Genomic DNA, 19,319 nt, shown 5'->3' with positions numbered 1-19,319 from the left:
AAAATAAAAATTAATAATAATAAAATAAAACTAATTAAAATCAAAACGCCTAATCTAAGCAATCAAGCAACTAATAGTTGTTAATCACAGTCAATCATCGGCAACTGTGCCAAAAACTTGGTGCAGTGTTTCTAACCCACAACTAACCGGCAAGTGCACCGGGTCGTACCAAGTAATACCTCAAGTGAGTGAGGGTCGATCCCACGAGGATTGAAGGATTAAGCAACAATGGTTAATTGATTTACTTAGTTAGGCAAATAGAAAATAGTGTTTGAGAGTTCAAAAGCATTAATTAATAAATTTAGATGTTTGAAGACAGGCAGGTGAATAAGTTGGGAATAAAATATTGAGAAACAGTTAAGGTTTTAGAGTTATCTATTTTTCCGAATTAACTTTTCTTACTAACTATTTTAATCATGTAGAATTTAATTTATGGCAAACTATATGTGACTATACCCTAATTCCTTAGACCTTTCTAGTCTCCTCTAAAATTTATTAACTGCCAATTCCTTGGTCAATTAATTCCAATTAGAAGCTACATGATCAAATTCCAGTTTATATGCCACAAAAACTCTAATTACCCAAAAATAAAAGGATTATATGTCCAGATAATTAAAATTTAGGAGAATATGTTTTCAAGCTATTGTTCAAGTAGAGAGCTTTTCCAAGTTTTACAAGAACTCAAATAGAAAGAAGGTCATACTTCCGTTCCACCCAAATTCATAAGATAAAGAGCGAAAACAATTCTTAAATTATAAATCCATACATAAATTAAAATAGAAAAAGCAATAAAATCAATCTATACAAATAGACAGAGCTCCTAACCTTAACAATAGAGGATTAGTTGCTCATGACTTCGAGTAGAAAATAAGGATTCTGATAAAATGTATTTTGGTAGTCTGGAATGGGGATCCCCCAAAAGAGAGGTTCCTCTTCCTTTTTATATCCAATCCTAATAATTTAAAATCTATTATCTAAAACTAAAATAATATATTTTCCTAAAAATAATATTTGAATTTAAATTTGAATTAATTAACAAGTCTTCAGTTGATGGGTGGGGACCACTTGTTTTGTCCATTATGTAGCTTCTAATATGTGTTTTCTGGGTTGGAAACTGGGTCAAAACAGCCCAGAAATCGCCCCCAGCGTTTTTCTGCATTTTCTGCACGTGGCGCATGTCACGCGTACGCGTCAGTCACGCGCATGCGTCGATGGTCTTTTCTGTGAGTCACGCGGACGCGTCGGTCACACGCACGCGTAGCCATGAAAAGCTCCAAATCACGCGTACGCGTCAGTCACGCGTACGCGTCGATCCTCGCTGCCATCTCCTTTGATTCTTGTGCTGCAAAAACTCCATCAAATCCAGCCGAATGCTACCTAAAATAAACAAAATTGCACAAGACTCAAAGTAGTATCCATATTGGCTAAAAGATAATTAATTCTTTATAAAACTCAACAAATTAGATTTAAATTCACTAGGAAAAGATAGGAAAGATGCTCACGCATCAGCCGTTAGGGAGACCTTGTGTATTGGAGGTTCACGGCAACAAGCTTAGTGAGGGAGAAGATGGAGGCTGCTGAGTCTTGCACGCTGAACGTGGTGAGACACGACGTCAGTTGTGCAGGTTGGAGGCAGTGGACTCGGAGCAGTGCGAAGGCGCCATCTGCGATGAAAGAGAAGGTTATGCTGCGCTCGATGGTGGAGAAATCTCGTGGCGGAAGTTGATCCAGGGTGAAGTAATCCCAATGCCTGCTGGTAGTGTGTCTGGGATGGGCGCCGCTGCTGGTGAGAGGAAGGCTGGAAGAGAAGCCAAATCGGTGGTGGCAGGGGCTTATAGGTTGGAAAAACAAGTTGTTAGGGAGGAGGGGGATGTGCTGCCATTGGAGGAGGTACAAGGGGACGAGGACGCGATCGTGAACATAGGGGCTAACGACAGACGCAGTAATGGTGCCGATCATAAAACCGGTGGTGATGCTAATGCAGAGTTAGCGAATGAAGGCTTGGGAAGTGGTTCGGTTTGTGATAGAAATTTGCTAGCTTAGAATGTGGAGGAGGGTTACAATGACAGAGACAACCATAAAGGGGAACAAGGACATGCCAACGATGATGAGGACAGCAGTAATGAGTGTGTAAATTTGGATGAGCAACTGTTGGAAAACCAAAAGACTTGAGAGTTAGCGAAAGAATCAGGAGCAATGCTGTGTAATGAAGAAGATGACATTATGGCTATCCTCCAAGAACAGAATGAAGAAATTGCTTAAAAAAGAAGATTGGAAAAACAGAGGGCTAAAGCAAGACGGAGCAGACCCAAAAATCACAATAAGGTGGGTAATAATAATTTAAAATGATCGTTAGTTCGTGGAATGTTAGGGGGTTAAGGGGTGATGGGAAGTTGAGAATGGTGAAAGAACTTAAGAGAAAACATAGTTTGAATATGTTAGGCTTGGTAGAGACTAAAAGACAGTAAGTGACAAGGTTTGATGTTATGAAAATCTGGGGAAATGGTTGTGCGGGGTGGGAGTATGTGGGGTCTGACAGGACATCTGGTGGGTTGTTGTTAATGTGGGAAGATGGTTTCTTTAAAATGAGAAATTACTATAAAGGTGATCGATGGTTATGTGTTGAAGGGATACTGTCGAAAAATCCTATTAACTGTGCTTTTTTCTTAGTTTATGGTGCTCATACTAGAGATGAAAAACTTGTGTGGGAGGAGTTGAGTTACGTGGCTGGTTTGTGTCCAGGCGCCTATTGTTTTTGGGGGGACTTTGATGAAATTGTACAGGTGGAAGAAAGGCGAGGATCAGATAGTTTACCTTTATCGACGCAAGATTTTGAGAATTGGATAAATGACATGGGTTTGGTGGACTTGCCAATTACTGACCGTAAGTTTACATGGTTCAGAGGAAAGTCCTGTAGCCGTATTGATAGAGCTTTGGTTAGCTTGGAATTGATTGAGGCATTTCCAGAAACTCATTTGAGAGGTGGTCCACAGGGTTTATTAGATCACTGCCCTATTATAGTGGAAGATAAGAGGCTTAGGGACGGACCAAGGCCGTTCCGAAGTCTAGATTTGTGGTTTACACATGAAGGATTTCTAAGGATGGTCAAGGAGGAATGGAGAGGATTAGGAGAGGTACAATTCACCAATAAACTGAAGGCGTTGACGGTTTGATGAGCGGATAATTTATACGCTTTTTGGCATTGTTTTTAGTATGTTTTTAGTAGAATTTAGTTACTTTTAGGGATGTTTTCATTAGTTTTTATGTTAAATTCACATTTCTAGACTTTACTATGAGTTTGTGTATTTTTCTGTGATTTCAGGTATTTTCTGACTGAAATTGAGGGACTTGAGCAAAAATCAGATTCAGAGGTTGAAGAAGGACTGCTGATGCTGTTGGATTCTGACCTCCCTACACTCAAAATGGCGCGCTTCCAATTGCGTTGGAAAGTAGACATCCAGGGCTTTCCAGCAATATATAATAGTCCATACTTTGGCCAAGAATAGACGACGCAAACTGGCATTCAACGCCAGCTCTCTGCCCAATTCTGGTGTCCAGCGCCAGAAAAGGATCCAAAACCAGAGTTCAACGCCCAAACTGGCACAAAAGGTGGCATTCAACTCCAAGAAGGACCTCTACACGTGTAACACTCAAGCTCAGCCCAAGCACACACCAAGTGGGCCCCGGAAGTGAATTTATGCATCAATTACTTACTCATGTAAACCCTAGTAGCTAGTTTATTATAAATAGGACCTTTTACTATTGTTTTAGACATCTTTGAATCTTTGAATCTTTGGAATCATCTTTGGACGCCTGGTTCTTAGATCAGAGGGGCTGGCCTCTCGGCCGTGCCTGGACCTTTCACTTATGTATTTTCAACGGTAGAGTTTCTACACTCCATAGATTAAGGTGTGGAGCTCTGCTGTTCCTCAAAGATTAATGCAAAGTACTACTGTTTTCTATTCAATTCAACTTATTCCGCTTCTAAGATATTCATTCACACTTCAACCTGAATGTGATGAATGTGACAATCATCATCATTCCCCATGAACGCGTGCCTGACAACCACTTCCGTTCTACTTTCGATTGAATGAGTGTCTCTTAGATCTCTTAATCAGAATCTTCGTGGTGTAAGCTAGAATGATGGCGGCATTCAAGAGAATCCGGAAAGTCTAAACCTTGTCTGTGGTATTCCGAGTAGGATTCAATGATTGAATGACTGTGACGAGCTTCAAACTCGCGAGTGCTGGGCGTTAGTGACAGACGCAAAAGGAGGGTGAATCCTATTCCAGCATGATCGAGAACCGACAGATGAATAGCCGTGCCGTGACAGGGTGCGTTGACCATTTTCACTGAGAGGAGGGGATGTAGCCACTGACAACGGTGATGCCCTTGCATAAAGCCAGCCAGCCATGGAAAGGAGTAAGACTGATTGGATGAAGATAGCAGGAAAGCAGAGATTCAGAGGAACGAAAGCATCTCTATACGCTTATCTGAAATTCTCACCAATGAATTACATAAGTGTTTCTATCCTTTAATTTCTGTTTATTTATTAATTATATTCGAAAACTCCATATCCATTTTATATCCGCCTGACTGAGATTTACAAGGTGACCACAGCTTGCTTCATACCAACAATCTCCGTGGGATCGACCCTTACTCACGTAAGGTTTATTACTTGGACGACCCAGTGCACTTGCTGGTCAGTTACACGGAGTTGTGAACCATGGTCTTGGCATCATGTTTTTGGTGCCATTGCCAGGGAAAGAAAGAGCAGTGAATTTTACATAGTTAAAGTGTAATCACGATTCCGCGTACCAAGTTTTTGGCGCCGTTGCCGGGGATTGTTTGAGTTTGGACAACTGACGGTTCATCTTGTTGCTCAGATTAGGTAACTCTCTTTTCGTTTTCTTTTTTTAAAAATTTTTCAAAAATATTTCAAAATTTTCTCACCTGTTTTCGAAAAAAATTTTATTCAAAATTTTTAAGAATGAATTCTAGTGTTTCACGAAGCATGTGAAGCCTGGCTGGCTGTAAAGCCATGTCTAAATTCTTGGACTGAGGCTTCCAAACCATCAGCATAGAGGCAAGTTACTTTGATAAGTAATGAGCAGTATATTCTGATATCTTTCTGAAGCTTGGCTGGCCATTGGCCATGTCTAGTGTTTTGGACCGGAGCTTTCATTGAAAGCTTGGCTGGCTAGTGAGCCATGTCTAATTCCTGGACCGAAGCTTTAGACTAAGAATGCAAGATTCCTGGAATTCATATTAAAGATTTTGGAATCCTTATTTTCATTTTTCACAAAAATTTTCGAAAAAATCCAAAAAAAAATTAGAAAATCAAAAATATTTTTGTGTTTCTTGTTTGAGTCATGTGTCATGTTATAAGTTTGGTGTCAATTGCATATGCATCTTGCATTTTTCGAAAATTCATGCATTCATAGTGTTCTTCATGATCTTCAAGTTGTTCTTGGTAAGTCTTCTTGTTTGATCTTGATGTTTTCTTGTTTTGCATCTTTTGTTGTTTTACATGTGCATTTTTGCATTCATAGAGTCTAAACATGAAAGATTTCTAAGATTGGTGTCTTACATGTTTTCTTTGCATATAAATTTTTCAAAAATATGTTCTTGGTGTTCATCTTGACATTCATAGTGTTCTTGGTGTTCATCTTGACATTCATAGCATTCTTGCATGCATTCATTGTTTTGATCCATAACTTTCATGCATTGCATCATTTTTCTTGTTTTTCTCTCTCATCATAAAAATTCAAAAAATAAAATATCTTTCCCTTTTTCTCTCTCATAAATTCGAAAATTAGATTTGACTTTTTCAAAATTTTTTAAAATCTAGTTGTTTTTATGAGTCAAATCAAATTTTCATTTTAAAAATCCTATCTTTTTCAAAAATCAAATCTTTTTCATTTTTCTTAGTTATTTTTGAAAATTTTAAAAATATTTTTCAAAAATCTTTTTCTTATTTTTATATCAAATTTTCGAAAATAACAATAACAATTAATGTTTTGATTCAAAAATTTCAAGTTTGTTACTTACTTGTTAAGAAAGCTTCAAACTTTAAGTTCTAGAATCATATCTTGTGATTTCTTGTGAATCAAGTCATTAATTGTGATTTTAAAAATCAAATCTTTTTCAAAACCAACTTCAATCATATCTTTTCAAAAATATCTTCTTATCTTTTTCAAAAATTTGATTTTCAAAATATCTTTTCTAACTTCTTATCTTCTTATCTTTTCAAAATTGATTTTCAAAATTTGTTTCAACTAACTAACTAACTTTTTGTTTGTTTCTTATCTTTTTCAAAACTACCTAACTAACTCTCTCTCTCTCTCTCTCTAATTTTCAAAAATATCTTCCCTCTTTTTCAAAATTTCTTTTTAATTAACTAATTATTTTATTTTTATTTTGAATTTTCGAAAAAAAAAACTACTAACCTTTTTCAAAAACTATTTTCAAAAATCACTAACTCTTTTTTCAAAAATTATTTTCGAAATTTCCCTCCTCTCATCTCCTTCTTCTTATTTATTCATCTACTAACATCTCTTCCTCACCCATAAAAAATCCGAGCTCTCTCTCTCTCTCTGAGTTCAGATTTTTTCTCTTCTTTTCTTCTACTAACAATAAGGAACCTCTTTACTGTGACATAGAGGATTCCTCTTCTTTTCTTGTTTTCTTCTCTTTCTTATGAGCAGGAACAAGGAAAAAGGCATTCTTGTTGAAGCTGATCCAGAACCTGAAAGGACTCTGAAGAGAAAACTAAGAGAAGCTAAATTACAACAATCCAGAGACAACTTGATTGAAAATTTCGAACAAGTAAAGGAGATGGCAGCCGAACCCAACAACAATGCAAGGAGAATGCTTGGTGACTTTATTGCACCAAATTTTAATTTACATGGAAGAAGCATCTCCATTCCTGCCATTGGAGCAAACAATTTTGAGCTGAAACCTCAGCTAGTTTCTCTGATGCAGTAGAACTGCAAGTTTCATGGGCTTCCATCTGAAGATCCTTTTCAGTTCTTAACTAAATTCTTGTAGATCTGTGATACTGTAAAGACTAATGGAGTAGATCCTGAAGTCTACAGGCTCATGCTTTTCCCTTTTGCTGTAAGAGACAGAGCTAGACTCTGGTTGGATTCTCAACCTAAGGATAGCCTGAACTCATGGGATAAGCTGGTCAAGGCTTTCTTAGCCAAGTTCTTTCCTCCTCAAAAGCTTAGTAAGATTAGAGTGGACGTTCAGACCTTCAGACAGAAAGAAGGTGAATCCCTCTATGAAGCTTGGGAGAGATACAAAGGACTGACCAAAAAGTGTCCTTCTGACATGCTTTCAGAATAGACCATCCTGAATATATTCTATGATGGTCTGTCTGAGTTATCTAAGATGTCATTGGATACCTCTGCAGGTGGATCCATTCACCTAAAGAAAACGCCTGCAGAAGCTCAAGAACTCATTGACATGGTTGCAAATAACCAGTTCATGTACACTTCTGAAAGGAATCCTGTGAATAATGGGACGCCTATGAAGAAGGGAGTTCTTGAGATTGATACTCTGAATGCCATATTGGCTCAGAATAAAATATTGACTCAGCAAGTCAATATGATCTCTTAGAGTCTGAATGGAATGCAAGCTGCATCCAACAGTACTCAAGAGGCATCTTCTGAAGAAGAAGCCTAAGATCCTGAGAACCCTGCAATAGCAGAGGTAAATTACTTAGGTGAACCTTATGGAAACACCTATAACTCAACATGGAGAAATCATCCAAATTTCTCATGGAAGGATCAAAAGCCTCAACAAGGCTTTAATAATGGTGGAAGAAATAGGTTTAACAATGGTAAACCTTTTCTATCATCCACTCAGCAACAGACAGAGAACTCTGAACAAAATACCTCTAATTTAGCAAACTTAGTCTCTGATCTATCTAAGGCCACTGTAAGTTTCATGAATGAAACAAGGTCTTCCATTAGAAATTTGGAAGCACAAGTGGGCCAGCTGAGTAAAAGGATCACTGAAATCCCTCCTAGTACTCTCCCAAGCAATACAGAAGAGAATCCAAAAGGAGAGTGCAAGGCCATTGACATAACCAAAATGGCCGAACCCAAAGAGGGAGAGGAGGACGTGAATCCCAAGGAGGAAGACCTCCTGGGACGTCCAGTGATCAATAAGGAGCTTCCCTCTGAGGAACCAAAGGGCTCTGAGGCTCATCTAGAGACCATAGAGATTCCGTTAAACCTCCTTATGCCATTCATGAGCTCTGATGAGTATTCCTCTTCTGAAGAGAATGAGGATGTTACTGAAGAGCAAACTGCCAAGTTCCTTGGTGCAATCATGAAGCTGAATGCCAAACTATTTGGCATTGAAACTTGGGAAGATGAACCTCCCTTGTTCACCAATGAACTAAGTGATCTGGATCAACTGACATTGCCTCAGAAGAAACAGGATCCTGGAAAGTTCTTAATACCTTGTACCATAGGCACCATGATCTTTAAGGCTCTGTGTGACCTTGGTTCAGGAATAAACCTCATGCCCCTCTCTGTAATGGAGAAACTGGGAATCTATGAGGTGCAAGCTGCTAAATTCTCCTTAGAGATGACAGATAACTCAAGAAAACAGGCTTATGGACAAGTAGAGGATGTGTTAGTAAAGGTTGAAGGCCTTTACATCCCTACTGATTTCATAGTCTTGGAAAGGAAGAGGATGAATCCATCATCCTAGGAAGACCTTTCCTAGCCACAGCAAGAGTTGTGATTGATGTTGACAGAGGTGAATTAGTCCTTCAATTGAATGGGGACTCCCTTGTGTTTACAACTCAAGGTCATCCTTCTGTCAACATAGAGAGGAAGCATAAAAAGCTTCTCTCAAAACAAAGTCAACCAGAGCCCCCACAGTCAAACTCTAAGTTTGGTGTTGGGAGGCCACAACCAAACTCTAAGTTTGGTGTTGAACTCCCATATCCAAACGCTAAGTTTGGTGTTGGAGAGTTTCAACAATGCTCTGAACATCTGTGAGGCTCCATGAGAGCCCACTGTCAAGCTATTGACATTAAAGAAGCGCTTGTTGGGAGGCAACCCAATTTTTATTTATCTAACTATATTTTTCTTAGTTATATGTCTTTATAGGTTCATGATCATGTGGAGTCACAAAATAAACAAAAAAATTAAAAATGGAATCAAAAACAGCAGAAGAAAAATCACACCCTGGAGGAGCATCTGTCTGGCGTTCAACGCCAGAACAGAGCATGGTTCTGGCGCTGAACGCCCAAAATGGGCAGTATTTGGGCGCTGAACGCCCAGAACAGGCATGGTTCTGGCGTTCAACGCCAGAAATGGCCAACAAATGGGCGTTGAACGCCCAAAATGGGCACCAACCTGGCGCTAAACTCCCAGAGTTGTGTGCAAGGGCATTTTACATGCCTAATGGGTGCAGTGATGTAAATCCTTGACACCTCCGGATCTGTGGACACCACAGGATCACCTCAAGATCTGTGGACACCACAGGATCATCTCAGGATCTGTGAATCCCACAGGATCCCCACCCACCTCACCCTCTCTCTCTCCATTCATGGTCATCCCTTCTGTTTTCCATTCACCACTCACATCCATACACACATCCTTCCATCTCCTCCATATCTTCATCTTCTTCTTCTATTCTTTCTTCTTTTACTCGAGGGCAAGCAACATTCTAAGTTTGGTGTGGTAAAAGCATAAGCTTTTTGTTTTTCCATAACCATTAATGACACCTAAGGCCAGAGAAACCTCAAAGAGGAAAGGGAAGGCAAGTGCTTTCACCTCTGAGCCATGGGAGATGGAAAGATTCATCTCTAAAGTCCATCACTAAGAAAAGGATGGAGCAAGCAATTAAGGGTGGAACATCAAGAGCACTCCATCATCCTTCATGAAATCAGAGAAGATCCAAAAGCAATGAAGGAGGAGCAATAAAGGCAAGGAAGAGACATAGAAGAGCTCAAGGACATCATTGGTTCCTCAAGAAGGAAACGCCATCATCACTAAGGTGGATTCATTCCTTGTTCTTATTTTCTCTGTTTTCCGTTTTCTCTATGTTAAGTGCTTATCTGTGTTTGTGTCTTCATTACATGATCATTAGTAGTTAGTAACTTTGTCTTAAAGTTATGAATGTCCTATGAATCCATCACCTCTCTTAAATAAAAAATGTTTTAATTCAAAAGAACAAGAAGTACATGAGTTTTGAATTTATCCTTGAACTTAGCTTAATTATATTGATGTGGTGACAATGCTTCTTGTTTTCTGAATGTATGCTTGAACAGTGCATATGTCTTTTGAAGTTGTTGTTTATGAATGTTAAATATGTTGGCTCTTGAAAGAATGATGACTAGGAGACATGTTATTTGATAATCTAAAAAATCATAAAAATGATTCTTGAAGCAAGAAAAAGCAGTAAAGAACAAAGCTTGCAGAAAAAAAAATAGGCGAAAAAAAAATAAAAGGAAAAAGAAAAAGCAAGCAGAAAAAGCCAAAAGCTCTTAAAACCAAGAGGCAAGAGCAAAAAGCCAATAACCCTTAAAACCAAAAGGCAAGGGCAATTAAAAAGGATCCCAAGGCTTTGAGCATCAGTGGATAGGAGGGCCTAAAGGAATAAAATCCTGGTCTAAGCGGCTAAACCAAGCTGTCTCTAACCATGTGCTTGTGGCGTGTAGGTGTCAAGTGAAAACTTGAGACTGAGCGGTTAAAGTCAAGGTCCAAAGCAAAAAAAGAGTGTGCTTAAGAACCCTGGACACCTCTAATTGGGGACTTTAGCAAAGCTGAGTCACAATCTAAAAAGGTTCACCCAATTATGTGTCTGTGGCATTTATGTATCCGGTGGTAATACTAGAAAACAAAGTGCTTAGGGCCACGGTCAAGACTCATAAAGAAGCTGTGTTCAAGAATAATCATACTGAACTAGGAGAATCAATAACACTATCTGAACTCTGAGTTCCTATAGAAGCCAATCATTCTGAACCTCAATGGATAAAGTGAGATGCCAAAACTATTCAAGAGGCAAAAAGCTATAAGTCCCGCTCATTTGATTGGAGCTATGTTTCATTGATAGTTTGGAATTTATAGTATATTCTCTTCTTTTTATCCTATTTGATTTTTGGTTGCTTGGGGACAAGCAACAATTTAAGTTTGGTGTTGTGATGAGCGGATAATTTATACACTTTTTGGCATTGTTTTTAGTATGTTTTTAGTAGAATTTAGTTACTTTTAGGGATGTTTTCATTAGTTTTTATGTTAAATTCACATTTCTGGACTTTACTATGAGTTTGTGTGTTTTTCTGTGATTTCAGGTATTTTCTGACTGAAATTGAGGGACTTGAGCAAAAATCAGATTCAGAGGTTGAAGAAGGACTGCTGATTGTGTTGGATTCTGACCTCCCTGCACTCAAAATGGATTTTCTGGAGCTACAGAACTCAAAATGGCGCGCTTCCAATTGCGTTGGAAAGTAGACATCCAGGGATTTCCAGAAATATATAATAGTCCATACTTTGGCCAAGAATAGACGATGCAAACTGGCGTTTAACGCCAGCTCTCTGCCCAATTCTGGCGTCCAACGCCAGAAAAGGATCCAAAACCAGAGTTCAACGCCCAAACTGGCACAAAAGGTGGCGTTCAACTCCAAGAAGGACCTCTACACGTGCAACACTCAAGCTCAGCCCAAGAACACACCAAGTGGGCCTCGGAAGTGAATTTATGCATCAATTACTTACTCATGTAAACCCTAGTAGCTAGTTTATTATAAATAGGACCTTTTACTATTGTATTAGACATCTTTGAATCTTTGAATCTTTGAATCTTTGAATCTTTGGAATCATCTTTGGATGCCTGGTTCTTAGATCAGAGGGGCTGGCCTCTCGGCCATGCCTGGACCTTTCACTTATGTATTTTCAACGGTAGAGTTTCTACACTCCATAGATTAAGGTGTGGAGCTCTGCTGTTCCTCAAAGATTAATGCAAAGTACTACTGTTTTCTATTCAATTCAACTTATTCTGCTTCTAAGATATTCATTCGCACTTCAACCTGAATGTGATGAATGTGACAATCATCATCATTCCCCATGAACGCGTGCCTGACAACCACTTCCGTTCTACTTTCGATTGAATGAGTGTCTCTTAGATCTCTTAATCAGAATCTTCGTGGTGTAAGCTAGAATGATGGCGGCATTCAAGAGAATCCGGAAAGTCTAAACCTTGTCTGTGGTATTCCGAGTAGGATTCAATGATTGAATGACTGTGACGAGCTTCAAACTCGCGAGTGCTGGGCGTTAGTGACAGACGCAAAAGGAGGGTGAATCCTATTCCAGCATGATCGAGAACCGACAGATGAATAGCCGTGCCGTGACAGGGTGCGTTGACCATTTTCACTGAGAGGAGGGGATGTAGCCACTGACAACGGTGATGCCCTTGCATAAAGCTAGCCATGGAAAGGAGTAAGACTGATTGGATGAAGATAGCAGAAAAGCAGAGATTCAGAGGAACGAAAGCATCTCTATACGCTTATCTGAAATTCTCACCAATGAATTACATAAGTGTTTCTATCCTTTAATTTCTGTTTATTTATTAATTATATTCGAAAACTCCATATCCATTTTATATCCGCCTGACTGAGATTTACAAGGTGACCACAGCTTGCTTCATACCAACAATCTCCGTGGGATCGACCCTTACTCACGTAAGGTTTATTACTTGGACGACCCAGTGCACTTGCTGGTCAGTTACACGGAGTTGTGAACCATGGTCTTGGCATCATGTTTTTGGTGCCATTGCCAGGGAAAGAAAGAGCAATGAATTTTACATAGTTAAAGTGTAATCACGATTTCGCGTACCACGGTTCCTTTGGGAAGATGGCATAGAGACAACTTTGGTGATATGGACAAGAAAATTATGAAGTTTGAGGAAGAGATTAAGAAGATTGATGACACGGTCGGTAATGGGAGTTATGATGGGACAGTGGAAGCAAGAAGGAAGGCTCTAGTTACTTATTGCGAGAAATAGTATGTGAGAAAAGAACTAAATTGGAAGCAGATGTCAAGGTCGAGGCATGCGAGGGACATGGATAAAAACACGAGATATTTCCACTTAGCTTCTGCGAGAAGGATAAATAATAGGATTGATACTCTGGTTATTAATGGAAGATTGATAAGGAATTAGGCTAGGATTAAGATTGCCATCAGGGAATTTTATAAGGGCTTATATCATCAAGAGAGGTCTCCTATGGTGGGCTTCAGAGATGGTCTGGTGGAAAGGATTAGCGAGGAGGATGCTTTGGCATTAGAGGTGCTACCGTCCCTTGAGGAGGTTAGAGAGGCATTGTGGGATTGTAAATCTTCCAAGGCTCCAGGAAGTGACGACTACAACATAAATTTCATAAAGAAGTGTTGGAATGAAATTGGCTCGGAGTTTTTGGCAACGGTACTGGGCTTTTTCCAATCTTCTAGGTTGCCGCCAGATGCTAATGTCACTTGGGTGGCACTGGCCCCCAAGTTTACTGGTGCTAAGGAAATCAAAGATCTGCGTCCGATTAGCATGGTGGGGTGTGTGTATAAGGTAATATCGAAGATGCTGGTTAGGAGAATGAGACATATTATGCCAGGGTTAGTAGGCGAGACGCAGAGTGCGTTTGTCAAGGGTCGGAAGATTCATGACGGGGCCCTTATCGCGTGCGAAACGATTCAGTGGATCAAACAGGGGAAGAAAGAAGCGGCAATAATAAAACTAGACTTCTAGAAAGCGTATGACAGAGATAAGTGGAGTTTTGTAGACCTTGTATTGCAGAAGATGGGTTCTAGACGAAGATGGAGGGGATGGGTTATGGAGTGTGTCAGTACGTGCTCTATGTCAGTATTGATAAATGGTTCGCCATCCAAGCCGTTCAAGATGGAAAAGGGCCTGCGACAAGGTGATCCGCTGTCCCTATTTTTGTTTGTACTTGTTGTTGATGTCCTACATAGGATAATTGGAGAGGTTGTGAGAAACGGTCGCATATCGCCATTGTTGGTTGGGATAGATCATATTGAGTTGTCGTATCTTCAGTTTGCAGATGACACTGTTTTATTCTGCCTTCCTGAGGAAGAGACGATCAAAAATTACAGAAGGCTACTTCGCTGCTTTGAGTTGATGTCAGGTTTAAGTATTAAATTTGATAAATCAAGCTTGATTCCTATTAACTGTGATGAGTAGTGGGTACAACGTATGTGTAGTGTGTTGGGCTGTAAGCAAGCCACTCTTCCGGTTAAATATCTGGGCATCTCGCTAGGAGCAAACCCAAGGATGGTTAAGACGTGGAAGCCAATAATAGACAAAGTAGAGGGGAAACTTAGCCTCTGGAAGGCCAAGGTACTCAATAAGGCCGGTGATGAGCGGATAATTTATATGCTTTTTGGCATTATTTTTAGTATGTTTTTAGTATATTTTAATTAGTTTTTATTATATTTTTATTAGTTTTTATTTAAAATTTACTTTTCTGGACTTTACTATGAGTTTGTGTATTTTTCTGTGATTTCATGTATTTTCTGGCTGAAATTGAGGGACCTGAGCAAAAATCTGATTCAGAGGCTGAAAAAGGACTGCAGATGCTGTTAGATTCTGACCTCCCTTCACTCAAAGTGGATTTTCTGGAGTTACAAAAGTCCAATTGGCACGCTCTCAATTGCATTGGAAAGTAGACATCATGGGCTTTCCAGAAATATATAATAGTACATACTTTGTCCGAGATTTGATGGCTCAAATAGGCGCTCCAAGTCAGCTCAAGAATTCTGACGTTTAACGCCAGAACTGGAACAAAAGCTGGAGTTAAACGCCCAAACTGGCACAAAAGCTGGCGTTTAACTCCAAAAAAAGTCTCTACACATGGAAGCTTCAATGCTTAGTCCAAGCACACACCAAGTGGGCCCGGAAGAAGATTTCTGCATTAATTACATATTTCTGTAACCCTAGGCTACTAGTTCTCTATAAATAGAACCTTTTGCTATTGTATTTGGGGGAGATCTTTGGACGTTTAGTCCCTAGACCTTGGAGGCTGGCCATTCGGCCATGCTTACACCATTATCACTTTTGTATTTTCAACGGTGGAGTTTCTACACACCATAGATTAATGTGTGGAGCTCTGCTGTTCTTCATGAATTTATACAAGTACTATTGTTTTTCTATTCAACTCAAGTCTATTTCTTCTCCAAGATATTCATTTGCACCCAAGAACATGATGAATGTGATGATCATGTGACACTCATCACCATTCTCACCTATGAACGCGTGACTGACAACCACTTCCCTTCTACATGCAAACAAGCTTGAATGTGTATCTCTTGGGTTTCTAATCTAAGATTAGAACCTTTGTGGTATAGGCTAAAATTATTGGCGGCCATTCCTGAGATCCGAAACGTCTAAACCTTGTCTGTGGTATTCTGAGTAGGATCTGGGAAGGGATGACTGTGACGAGCTTCAAACTCGCGATTGTTGGGCGTGTGACAGACGCAAAAGGATCAATGGATCCTATTCCAACATGATCGAGAACCGACAGATGATTAGCCGTGCGGTGACAGCGTGCGTAGAACATTTTCACTGAGAGGACGGGAAGTAGCCATTGACAACGGTGATGCCCAACATAAAGCTTGCCATGGAAAGGAGTATGAATGATTGGAAGAAGGCAATAGGAAAGCAGAGGTTCAGGAGGAACAAAGCATCTTCATACGCTTATCTGAAATTCCAACCAAAGAATTACATAAGTATCTCTATCTTTAGTTTATGTTTTATTTATCTTTTAATTATCAATTCTCCATCACCATCTGAATTCACCTAACTGAGATTTACAAAGTGACCATAGCTTGCTTCAAGCCGACAGTCTCCGTGGGATCGACCCTTACTCACGTAAGGTATTACTTGGACGACCCAGTGCACTTGCTGGTTAGTTGTGCGGAATTGTGACAAAGTGTGATTCACTTTTGAGAGCTCCAAGTCCTTTGGCGCCATTGTTGATGATCACAATTTCGTGCACCAAGTTTTTGGCGTCGTTGCCAGGGATTGTTCGAGTTTGGACAACTGACGGTTCATCTTGTTGCTTAGATTAGGTAATTTTCTTTTTATTTTTAAGAATGAATTCTAGAGTTTCAAGGTGATGTTCTTATCATCACAAAAGCTGATTGATTCTCATTAATTTAGCTGCTGAATGTAATGTCCTGCTGAAGTTGGCTAGCCATGTCTAATCTTTTTAGACTGAAGCTTTAGACTAACATTGCATGATTCCTGGAATTCTTATTAAAAGTTTTGAATCTCTTTATTCTCTTTTCCATATAATTTTAGAAAAATCACAAAAAAAATTTTAAAATCATAAAAATCAAAAATATTTTATGTATCTTAGTGTCAATTCTTAAGTTTGGTGTCTTGCATGCATTGTTTATTTGATCTTAGTTGCATTTTTATTGTTTCTCATCATTAAAAATTCAAAAATATTTTCAAAATTGTGTCTTTTCAAGCTAATAATACAGAGAATTGAAGATTCAGAACATTCAGCAGAGGAATCAAACAGAAAAAGCTGGGCGTTCAAAACGCCCAATGAAGAAGGAAAACTGGCGTTTAAACGCCAGCCAGGGTACCTGGCTGGGCGTTTAACGCCCAAAAAGGTAGGATTTTGGGCGTTAAACGCCAGAATGGATGCCATTCTGGGCGTTTAACGCCAGGATGACACAAGAGGGAAGATTTTGTTTTCAATTCAAATCTTTTTCAAATTTTCATAATTTTTCAAAATCAAATCTTTTTCAAATCATATCTTTTCAATCATATCTCTTCAAAATCAATTTCTTTCCATTTTTTTTATTATTTTTGAAAATCCTTGCTACTATTAATGATTTACTTCAAAATTTTCTAGTTGTTACTTGCCTATTAAGAAAGGATTAAATTTTAAATTCTAGAATCATATCTTCTAATTTCTTGTTAGTCAAGTAATCAACTTTAATTTTAAAACTTTCTCTTTTTAATTTGATTTTCAATCATATCTTCTCAATCATATCTTTTCAATCACATCTTTTTCAAAATTAATTTTCAATCATATCTTTTTTATTTCTAATTTCAAAATCTTTTCAAAAATCACTTAATTTCTTTCCCAATCTTAATTTTCGAAAATCTCAATCAAATTTTCAAATTTCTTTTTATTATTTCAAAATATTTTTAATTTATTTTCAAAAATTCTTCTCCTCTTCTCACATCCTTCTATTTAAGGGACTAACACTCCTCCTTAAGGTGCAATTCAAACTCTATCCCTCTTGATAAGTTCGAATTCTCTTCTATCTACCTCCTCCTTCTATTCTTCTTTTCCTCTGACACCTCAAGGAATCTCTATACTGTGACATAGAGGATTCTCTACTTTCTTGTTCTCTTCTCTTTCATATGAGCAGGAACAAAGATAAAGGCATACTTGTTCAAGCTAATCCTGACCTGAAAGGACCTTGAAGAGAAAGCTAAGAGAAGCTAAAGCACCAAGTTTTTTTGGCGCCGTAAGCTAAAGCACAATTCTCTCTAGAGGGCCTAACAGAGCTTTTCAAGGAAGAAGAAACCATGGCAGCCGAAAACAACAATGCCAACAATGCAAGGAATGTGCTTGGTGACTTTACTGCACCTACTCCCGACTTCTATGGGAGAAGCATCTCAATCCCTGCCATTGGAGCAAACAACTTTGAGCTTAAGCCTCAATTAGTTTCTCTGATGCAACATAATTGCAAGTTTCATGAACTTCCATTGGAAGATCCTCATCAGTTCTTATCTGAATTCTTGCAAATCTGAGACACTGTCAAGACCAATGGGGTTAACCCTGAAGTCTATAGACTTATGCTCTTTCCTTTTGCTGTAAGAGACAGAGCTAGGACATGGTTGGACTCACAACCTAAAGAAAGCCTGAACTCTTGGGAAAAGCTAGTCAATGCCTTCTTGGCAAAGTTCTTTCCACCTCAAAAATTGAGCAAGCTTAGAGTGGAAGTCCAAACCTTCAGACAGAAGGAAGGAGAATCCCTCTATGAAGTATGGGAAAGATACAAGCAATTGATCAGAAGGTGTCCTTCTGACATGCTTTCTGAATGGAGCATCATAGGTATTTTCTATGATGGTCTGTCTGAACTATCCAAGATGTCATTGGATAGCTCTGCTGGAGGATCTCTTTATCTAAAGAAGACGCCTGCAGAAGCTCAGGAACTCATTGAAATGGTTGCAAATAACCAATTCATGTACACTTCTGAAAGGAACCCTGTGAATAATGGGATAACTCAGAAGAAAGGAGTTCTTGAGATTGATACTCTGAATGCCATATTGGCTCAGAATAAAATATTGACCCAACAAGTCAATATGATTTCTCAGAGTCTGTCTGGAATACAAGCAGCAACAGGCAGTACTAAGGAAGCTTCCTCTAAAGTAGAAGCTTATGATCCTAAGAACCCAGCAATGGAAGAGGTGAATTACATGGGAGAACCCTATGGAAACACCTATAATCCTTCATGGAGAAATCATCCAAATCTCTCATGGAAGGATCAACAGAGACCTCAACAAGGTTTCAACAACAGTAATGGTGGACGAAATAGGTTTAGCAATGGCAAACCTTTTCCACCATCTTCTCAGCAACAGACAGAGAATTCTAAGCAAAGCCCCTCTGACTTAGCAACCATTGTCTCTGATCTAATCAAAACCACTCAAAGTTTTATGACTGAAACAAGGTCCTCCATTAGAAATTTGGAGGCACAAGTGGGTCAGCTGAGTAAGAAAGTTACTGAACTCCTTCCTAGTACTCTCCCAAGCAATACAGAAGAGAATCCAAAGAGAGAGTGCAAGGCCATAAACACGTCCCACATGGCCGAACCTGGAGAGGAGGAAGAGGCAGTGATTTCCACTGAGAAAGACCTCAATGGACGTCCACTAACCTCCATGGAGTTCCCTGATGAGGAACTATGAGAATCTGAGGCTCACACAGAGACCATAGAGATTCCATTGAATTTACTTCTGCCATTCATGAGCTCTGATGAGTATTCTTCCTCTGAAGAAGATGAAGATATTACTAAAGAGCAAGTTGCTAAGTACCTTGGAGCAATCATGAAGCTAAATGCCAAGTTGTTTGGTAATGAGACTTGGGAGGATGAACCTCCATTGCTCATCAAAGAACTGGATGACTTGACTAGGCAGAGATTACCTCTGAAGAGACAAGATCCTGGAAATTTCTCAACACCTTGTACCATAGGCACCATGACCTTTGAGAAGGCTCTGTGTGACCTAGGGTCAAGCATAAACCTCATGCCTCTCTCTGTAATGGAGAA

General features: G+C 39.1%; 1 protein-coding gene, 2 non-coding genes and 1 pseudogene across 3 annotated transcripts; 2 read left to right on the top strand and 2 right to left on the bottom strand.

Moving 5' to 3' along the window:
* The first annotated feature begins 1,770 nt into the window (after window positions 1-1,770).
* LOC148554785 (uncharacterized) lies at window positions 1,771-2,349 on the top strand (annotated as a pseudogene).
* Window positions 2,350-2,486: 137 nt separating this feature from the next.
* On the top strand, window positions 2,487-3,173 carry LOC148554784 (uncharacterized). Its single transcript, XM_088490493.1, has one exon. The coding sequence runs from the start codon at window positions 2,487-2,489 to the stop codon at window positions 3,171-3,173; it is 687 nt and encodes a 228-aa protein (XP_088346619.1).
* Window positions 3,174-7,233: 4,060 nt separating this feature from the next.
* LOC148554783 (small nucleolar RNA R71) lies at window positions 7,234-7,340 on the bottom strand. Its single transcript, XR_015887100.1, has one exon. It is a non-coding gene; the product is annotated as a small nucleolar RNA R71 (small nucleolar RNA).
* A 10,642-nt stretch (window positions 7,341-17,982) lies between these two features.
* LOC148554782 (small nucleolar RNA R71) lies at window positions 17,983-18,090 on the bottom strand. Its single transcript, XR_015888287.1, has one exon. It is a non-coding gene; the product is annotated as a small nucleolar RNA R71 (small nucleolar RNA).
* Window positions 18,091-19,319: the final 1,229 nt, after the last annotated feature.

The sequence above is a fragment of the Arachis ipaensis genome, chromosome B6 (genome assembly GCF_059453495.1).
Source record: "Arachis ipaensis isolate K30076 ecotype BB chromosome B6, ASM5945349v1, whole genome shotgun sequence".
Taxonomy (NCBI): domain Eukaryota; kingdom Viridiplantae; phylum Streptophyta; class Magnoliopsida; order Fabales; family Fabaceae; genus Arachis; species Arachis ipaensis.
This window is presented reverse-complemented; position numbering and strand designations above follow the sequence as displayed.